The 9122-nt window shown below is 41.7% G+C and overlaps 1 protein-coding gene across 2 annotated transcripts in view; it reads right to left on the bottom strand.

Annotated features, from left to right (window-relative positions):
• Positions 1 to 278: 278 nt before the first annotated feature.
• The window catches only part of Abcb1 (ATP binding cassette subfamily B member 1), a 151181-nt gene continuing 142337 nt past the window's right edge, over positions 279 to 9122 (bottom strand). For both annotated transcript variants that reach the window (XM_029534937.1, XM_021190179.2), the window contains 5 exons: positions 7321 to 7477; positions 6641 to 6838; positions 4905 to 5111; positions 2239 to 2385; positions 279 to 1569 (listed from right to left, as the gene is read on the bottom strand). In XM_029534937.1, the coding sequence (XP_029390797.1) occupies positions 1363 to 1569; positions 2239 to 2385; positions 4905 to 5111; positions 6641 to 6838; positions 7321 to 7477 (916 nt within the window). In that variant the 3' untranslated portion in view covers positions 279 to 1362. The remainder of the gene's footprint in view (positions 1570 to 2238; positions 2386 to 4904; positions 5112 to 6640; positions 6839 to 7320; positions 7478 to 9122) is intronic.

The following is a 9122-nucleotide window of genomic DNA, read 5'->3' as shown; positions in this document are numbered from 1 at the left end:
AGGAACAGGGTTCTCGGGAGGAGGGACTTTTGTCTTCTTTCAAGAGGTTGAATAGGGGTTGAAGGGTGCTTGTAGGAAGGGGGAGCCAGGGTCGAAGTCAATTGAGGTTACCCAGAAAGCTCTAGAGGGCAGCGACCAGGCTGCCTATCACAGCTCACCACCCCACATACTTACATAAGCATTATCTGCTAGAATCCTTAGGGTCATTTAATTATAAGATCCTCTTATTTACAATTATGGATATTTTTCTTTCTTTTAAAAATATTTTATTAGCATATATTAAGTATACATCGTAGTGAATTTCAGGGTGGCATTTTCATATATGTACATAACATCCTTCAGTCATGTTCATCCAGGTACCCTTCTTTGTCCCAGTCCCACCCGTTATTCCCCTTCATTTTCCTTGCTAGTTGTGTGTATGTGTGTGTGTGTATGTGTGTGTGTGCGCGCACACACACGTTGTGTGTACATACTTCTGCACGTATGGCATTTGCATGAATGCACATGTCTGACACCCTCACTTGTGTGTGTGTGTGTACATACTTCTGCACGTATGGCATTTGCATGAGTGCACATGTCTGACACCCTCATTTGTGTGTGTGTGTACATACTTCTACACGTATGGCATTTGCATGAGTGCACATGTCTGACACCCTCATTTGCTTTTCCCTCTGGTTTTTGAGATAAGTTTTCTCACTGAACCTGGAGCACTTTGTTGGTTAGGCTGACCAGCCACTGAGCCCGCAGGATCTGTCTGTTTCTGCCTCTAGCACTGGCATTACAAACGCACCACACCTTGCTGCTTACTTAGGTGGTAGGGATCTGAACTCATGTGCTCATGTCTGCGCATCACCAGGCATTTTACCCATAGAGTGACCCCCCCCACCATAATGGACTATTTTTTAAAGGCTTAATTATGTACAACATTCCAGTTGGTAGAATATATAATTTTGCATGCATTTTGAGCAAAATAACTCAAAAATATGAAGGTTCAGTTTCACTATATATATATATATATATACTTTATACAAACATTTCAGTAATTTTTGATACATACATAATTTGTTAAGCAGAAATCAGTTATAGTTACAAATGAGAAAGTATAAATAAAAGTATATATTATAAAACATTTACTTTTACCTCTTTTATAAATTTTATAGTGCATTTTAAACCATTACTCTCCATTTGATGCTGTATCTATTTTTGTTTTGTTTTTTAAATTACAAAGTCTCTGAAGACGCTAAACCAGACTGTGGCAGGAAATAGAGAACTGTTCTAGTAAGTGTTTTCCTTTTGACTTGGATTAAACACCACATATGAATACAAACAATAAAAATATTTGACATCTTACATGGTCACAGGTCATGAGCGCTTGGCTCCAGCCTGCACACTGACCATTGAGAAATAGATGCCCTTCTGCGCCAGCAGCTGCTGGTGGGTGCCTTGCTCCTTGACCTTGCCATTCTCAATCACCACGATCAAGTCTGCGTTCTGGATGGTGGACAGGCGGTGCGCGATCACGATGCAGGTGCGGCCTTCCCTGGCTTTATCCAGTGCTTCCTGGACAACCTGTTTCACAATTGCACCAAAGAATTAATGATAAAAACAGGCCTCTTCCTATAATGCCCCCTCCATAACCAGACCCAGGATTTGTACATTCTGTCCTTCAACAGTGAAATAAAGCAGAGGTTAGAAACCAAGGCATCTTTCATGCCAGAAAAGAAGTAATCCTCAATTTGGATGAGTTCTGTGACAGAGATAATCTAATACTGTGCTAAGGGCAGTAAATACACTCTATCCAACCATTTAAAAACACTCATGCGCCTTGACACACAACATCCCTCACCGGTCCTGAGCACCAACCCCAGCCATCACAGCAGGGAGAACATCTCTTGGCCATCTGCCTTTCAGATAGCTCAGCTCTTAACCTTCCTCAGGCTGCAAGGCAGCAGCAGTGGCTGTCTTAGGGCACTGTCAGCCTCCAACTCTCACCTACAGCTCCCATAGGCTGCTGCAGAGATGTTGCCTGCAGGAGCAGACTGCTGCCAGCATGCAGCTGGTAGGCAGAGCACCCTGGAAAACAGGGTCCATGACTAACCTGCCTCTTAGCCCTGAAGGTCTCCCGAGTCCTAGCTGCAGACTTGTAAAACTGCACTGGGAGCCACCATCAGCAACAACCAGCTCTCTGGAGCCGTGTTCTCTTCTAAGGCCGAGAAAGAGCCCAACTGAAATCCTTACCTTTTCACTTTCTGTATCCAGAGCTGATGTTGCTTCGTCCAGAAGTAAAATGTGAGGCTGTCGGACGAGGGCGCGCGCGATGGCGATGCGCTGCTTCTGCCCACCCGACAGCTGAGTGCCTTTGTCTCCTACTCTGGTGTTGTATTTCTGTGAATGGAATTTGGTCGTTATGGAAACAGGGAAACAGCTGATGGCAAAGCACAAAACGCAGTTTGAGCACAGAATATACAATTTTTTTTAAACAAACACAGTATATAATGTAGGACATGGATTTAAAAGTCAAAATCCAAGTTTAAAATCAGTTCTAAGACATATATATATATATATATATATATATATGTATATATATATATGTGTGTGTGTATACATATATATATACATATATATATGTATATGTATATATACATACACACACACACATATATATAAAATGTAGTGATTAGAAAATAAAAATAAAATTTAGGTCTAAATTAGGTTAAAACAGGTTCATAGAAAAAAAAACAACAAAAATGTTCTAAAGTGGTAGATTAAATATCCCTGTTATTTTTAATGTGTTTTTACATTGTATTTGGTGGGGGAGCTCACAGGGAAACTTGTAATGGTTAGATCTTTCTAAGGGGATCAAACTGAGCCATCTTGTTGGCACTCTCCTTAAATAATGTCTCACTGTACATCTCAGGGAAACCTCACGCCTACTACAGAGCCCAGGCTGGCCTTGAACTGCTCCTGCTTGGTCTTACAAGTAGTGCGATGAAATGGTGTGTTCTTGCCCTTGGCTTTATCTTCTGTCTGGAAAATAGATCCCTGAAGAGCATATGCTTTAGTGTGAGTTAACCCAAAATTTACTACAGTAGTGATAGTGCAATGGTGCCAACTTTCATAACATTCAGGACAGAGTTGGCAGGAAATTTAAATAGCTGTACATTATTATCAGTTCTTGTCTTATTCATAACCTGCAGTTGATTCTCTGTGAAGTATTTTAAAGTGAAAAAAAGAAAAAATTCTTAGAATGGTAGGATTTGAGTCTTTGTTTTTATGAGCTATCACCAATTCCATACATTTGATAGATATTGAGGAAATGTACTTTAATATTTAACTTTGAAAAGTCAAGTAGTCCTCAAAAAAAATTTTTGTTTCACATTCCATTCAGAAACCTTCCTGTCCTTTTCCCCACGGTATGCAACCATTACTAATTAATAGGTCAGAATGACGGGAGACAGAGATTACAAGGCGTGCCTAAGATATGGCACCACACACATGAGTGCGGAGTCCGCACTGCAGGGACTGAGAAGTGCTCCTCTTGGGGCCTCTAAGGACAGTGTTAATTAATTCTATATGGCAGAGGAAACAGACTATGGCAAAGTCACTCAGGAGATGCTTGGAGAATAGAGTCGGTTTAGAACACGGAGAATCAGAATCCTGATGTGCTCCGAATAACAGAAAGATTGAAGTCCAGAGGTGGTCCTTTTGATGGTCAACTACCAGAGGACAGAATATATTTAAGAGACATAGTTATGGTGGCTCTGTGTTGTAGCCTGCATCAGTTCTCATCTGGGATTTAAGTCTCAGAGCCCTGGACTCGCCTGTGAAATTTTTCTCCTTCACCGGAGCCAGGGTAGGGCCTGATGATTTATATTCCTAACAACTGTCAGGGTGATGGTGATTTACATTCAGACTGTGAGAGTCAGTAGCTCTTATTAGTAAACGGTGACTTGGGTTTTGTACTTTGAATGGCTGAGCCTCAAAAAGAGTTAATCATTCATGGTTGGACTTCGCTGAGAAGAAGAAGGGAACAAGCCTCCTCCCAGTGATATGCTTGAAAGTAGCAGTTATCTGTGAGAGACATAAAGGTAACAAGAATTTCAGGGAAGCGTCTTGGTGTGGCCAAGCTTGACTGGCTGCTTTAAGGCTACCAAGTCTTATTTTATCATGAACGCTTCCTATACTAATGAACAGAACTAGTGAAAATGGAAGAGTTTATACCATTTATGTAAGGCTCATGAACAAAATAAGACCCAAGGAGGTACACAAGAATGTGAGAAGTTCAATTTATCTAACTTACAGGAGGAACTCTGAGAAGTCTATAGGACAATAGCTCAGGGGAGATTTTGATAGTCAGTACTAAGAGTGTGGCTTGGGACCCTACAATGGATGGTATATCAGTTATAGATCATATAATGCCATAGCCATCCTAGTGACTTGGCTCTATCCAGAACCTTCCTTCTGGCACAGGTGAAGGGCTCTTGTCTGGCCTGATTCTAGAGTGATACTTGGATCTTTGAGGGGACTATGAGGGGATCTTTGAGAATGACCATGCTTGCTTCTTCAGCAGTAGTGAACCCACAGTGGAGACTAGATGGTGCCTATCTACCCTTTACCTGGGAAAAGATGCTCAGATGTATCCCCTGGCCTGAAACAGGCAGATACTCAAGCTTAAAAACTAAATGACTGTTCCATAAATGCTTCTATGTTAGTATGATATACTGTTTGCTAATTTTCTTTACCTTTGAGCAAAAGACTTTTAAGTTTCTGATGACAAGCCAAGGAATATAGCTAGGTGGTAGAACACTTGATTATTATTATCTGGATCTCATCTCCAGAATGGGGTGTGGATCATTGCAGAGTAAGTTAAAGGAGCTGCTAACTACCGGGCCCAAGGTACATACATCAGGCAGCGAGTCGATGAACTGGTGGATGTTGGCCTCCTTGGCCGCCCTCACAATCTCCTCATGAGTCACGACCCGGCTGTTGTCTCCGTAAGCAATGTTCTCTGCGATGCTGCAGTCAAACAGGATGGGCTCCTGGGACACAATGCCCAGGTGAGCTCGGAGCCACTGGACATTCAGTTGCTTTACTTCTTTGCCATCTAGAAACTGAAAGCAAGGGTTCACAGATCGAAAATTACTAAAACTCTTAGGGTTACTTTGAGATTAAAGAAAAGACTTTTTGGTTAATCTTTTAGTTGACATAAAATAATGGGTTAATCATTATATTTTCACATATATGTATCAATATGCATTACTCTCACTACCTCTACAACTCTCACTAACTCTACAACTCAGATAAGGTCTTACTTTGTAGACTTACAATGTAGTGCAGGCTAGCCTTTACCTCATGGAAATTCTCCTGCCTCAGCCTCTCAAATATTGAGATTATAGGCATAAACTACCAACACTTGAACCTTACAACTCTTTACAAAAAAATTAATAATATATTTAATAAAACTTTATTTAAATTTATTGAGAATTTAATCAGAGCTTGAGAGCCAACATTTCATTAATTTTGAATGTAGTGGTAATATTACTTAGTCCTGTGTTAAAATTTCAGTGATAAAATTAAAACATGAAATCAGAACTCATAGGAAATAGCTTTTTAAAAGGTAGTAAGGCCCCTTGGAGCTATGGGTCATTGCTAATGCTTCTGTGGTTGTTGTATAGTCTGAGAACCTATAACTAAATACATACATAATAAACATCCCTTGTTCTAAATTCTGTTTCTTTGGCTCTTTTTCTATTCCTCTCTGTCGTTATAATCATTTAAATTCATTACCACCTACAAGATTTCTCTCTCATGCCTAGCACCTAAGATAGTTTCTGATGGGCTCTCAAAGTTTTGCTGAGTATGGACACCTGATTACTCCCTCACCATTTTAGTTGAGGGAAGAGAAGGGCATCCCCCATGTCCCTACCCTCTTTCCCAATGTGTCCATCTTACTTTGGGAGACCTATTTGTTTTCTCGTACCACGGAACACGTTCTCTATGTCAGTAGGTTGTCTTATCTCGCCATGAAAATTCCCTGAACTTCTCCCATTCCTGCTATTGTTCCTCCGCCCCCCACCACGATCATCTTCATAGTTCATACTCACTTAAATCTCCGCATCCTTCTCTAACCATCTATCAACCATGCTAAGCTGCTTGCCCACCAACACTTCACTGAGAGCATGGTGGTGGAAATGAGCCCCGGATTACTCTATGTTGCATCTCGACACCTCAGTCCTTGTCTTACTTAAACAGCTCGTGCCCTTACAGACTACTTTTCCATTGAAATGTGCCCTACTCTTGACTTTCCCTCCCATTCCCATCTCCTGTAACTCTCTTTCTGGCTACTTTGGGTTTTGTCAGCTCTTATACCATCAGCTGAAGTCTCACCATGGCCAGGGAGATAGGAGGTCAAAGGCTGGTTGCAACAGAGAACAGAGGGGCAGCATGTTGAGAGAGAAGCTGGGTAAATTGGCCAGTACAGTTGGCATAAACTGGACACGAAACCTGGGTTGTCAGATTATTTAACAGGGGCTTTAACATCAGGATTCACAAAAGCATGGCCTGTGCTCAAGGGTTAAACATATCCAGCCACTCGGATGATTCAAAACCTGAAATGTTTTGAATATAAAAATGTGCTCACCACTGTTCCGGCCATGGGGTCATAGAAGCGCTCGAGCAGCTGGACCACTGTGCTCTTCCCGCAGCCACTGCTGCCCACCAGGGCCAGCGTCTGGCCCTTCTTCACCTCGAGGCTCAGCCCCTGAAGCACTGGGATGTTGGGTCGGGTGGGATAGTTAAACTGGACTCCATTAAATTTCACATTTCCTTCCAACATATTCTACAATGAGAATAGTAACACTTAGCTTGATTACAACAATACCGAAAACGGTGGATTGGGGTAACCCTTAGCACCAGGTATGAAAAGTGAGCTCCTGCCATATTAAGCTTCATTTCACATCTCTGGACTTCATTCTAAAGAGAAAATGGCTCTGTAGCATGAATTCTTAATACAATAGCATTGTGCTCTCCTAGACTACAATGGTCAATAATCATATCTCCCTGTAACTTTGTTTTATAAAAGTAATATACATATATACATCTATTCAAACCAACTCATCTAGATCAAATCAAGAGTATATATATATATATATATATATATATATATATATANAGAGAGAGAGAGAGAGAGAGAGAGAGAGAGAGAGAGAGAGAGGGGGGGGGAGGGAGCGAGCATTAAAGCACAACTTTCATTAAATTTCCTCTTCATGTCTTTTCACTGAGAAGTCAGGGATAGATGTCCACCGAGGACATCAGACTCACAGGTTTCAAGCCCTCTGTGCTGTAGCTGTCAATCTCAGGGGTTTTCTCAATGATCCTGATGATGTGGGATGCTGACACTGTGGCTTTCGCATAGTCAGGAGCGAATGAACTGACCTGCCCCACTGCCATGGCACCAAAGACAATAGCTGAGAATACTCTGGAAAACACAAGACAAGCATGCACAGTCTGTGATAGCTACAATGTTAACAATGTAGCACTTCTGTAATAATGGAGTGACTGCCATTATAAAGTGGAAGGGTAAAACAAACCCCCTTCCCTCACAATTTTACATAGGCATGGCAGATGATTCAAAATGGCCCCGTTCACTTCCCCTGTAATCTTCAACTTTTTACAACATGACCTTTGCTTAAACGTCCATCTAGGAAGTACAAATTTGTTTTCCACCTTTTGACCCCCTCAGTGGCCCTGTGACAGGACTTCATGGACAGGATATAGTGGAAATGACTGTTCCCCGTTCCAAGCCTGTGACTCAGCGTATGTTTTGTTAGCTTGTATTTTTCATCCTGGCCAGTGAGCCTATAGCTCATGGCAAACAACAGAGACCATAGCAGAGAGCTACTATGCCCAACCCAGATAAGGAGAAGTGACCCAGAGACTTCAAGCAGAATAAATGGCTATAGTTCCATGTCACTGAAGTTTAGTGGTTGATTATTACATAGCATAACTGTGGCGATCAGTAATGAGTAGTCAGTGTTGCTGAGATCAATTCTTAGAAATCATGTAAGCCACACAGAGAACTTTGTTGTTGCTGCTGTTTAATACACAGCTTTGATACCACTTTCAAGAAGCTACTGCATTCTTAAACTACGACATGAGACTAGTTAAGTGTCAGTAGCTTTAGAAATATTAGGGTAAAAACAATAAGCAAAATGATGTTAAAATCAATATCCCACAGTCCCAGGGTGTCTGACTTTGATCTTTGGGTATAATCACACAATCTCCCTGTGAAATATATATCTTAGAAGGTATATGTTTTTGATCTCGAATTAACTTCAACACAAGAGTAAATAGAGGAGAAATGGTGTATTAGCACAGTATACAGCCAGGCTTATCCAGTCTGGGTTGCAATGCAAAGTGTCACAGCACTGACTATACTAAAGTATTAGAGGGAAGTCTAGCCAGGCTTGTCACCACTTGGAAGCTCAGAAAGTTCATGTATAATCTTGACCAACAATCTGCATACTTGGTGACATCATAGTGGGATTTCTTTCAGGTTCCTCTTCCCATGACCAAAGTGTAAGTTTCAATGTTCGCAGAAACATAGAGGGGAAATCCTAATCCAGAGCGTCCACTGTCATTTAAAAATCCCTCCAGCTCCTGAGAGACTAGGACTTAGTCAGATCCCGGACAGGCAAACAAACAAGCAAAGGGGCCGCTGATAAAATAGCATTGGTGAACTTCTGACTTCTTCTTTACCTTCCTTCCAAAGACAAAAGTCTGGCAGTCTCTCTCCTGCCAGCAGAGCTCCCTTCCAGCGGACCAGAGCAAGCTGGTCAGTTATGCTCAAGTCTGGCCCTGTCATGTTTATGTAAAACTGTGGGCTTTGGCACTCCTTTGTTTATCCAAGCTGAGTAATCGGAAGTGATGGAAGAGCAACTCATGTAAGGGAACACACAACACTGAACAAAACCAAACCAAACCACCGCCGCCACCAAAATCACACAGCCCTCTAGGAGGAAGAGGGATTTTAGTGTCTGAGTAACCTTCCCACTTGGTGCTCTCGCTCTCTCTCTCTCTCTCTCTCTCTCTCTCTCTCTCTCTCTCTCTCTCTCTCTCTCTCT

This window comes from Mus pahari, chromosome 2 (genome assembly GCF_900095145.1).
Source record: "Mus pahari chromosome 2, PAHARI_EIJ_v1.1, whole genome shotgun sequence".
Classification (NCBI taxonomy): Eukaryota; Metazoa; Chordata; class Mammalia; order Rodentia; family Muridae; genus Mus; species Mus pahari.
The sequence above is the reverse complement of the archived record's forward strand: the minus strand, read 5'-3'. Positions and strand labels throughout refer to the sequence as shown.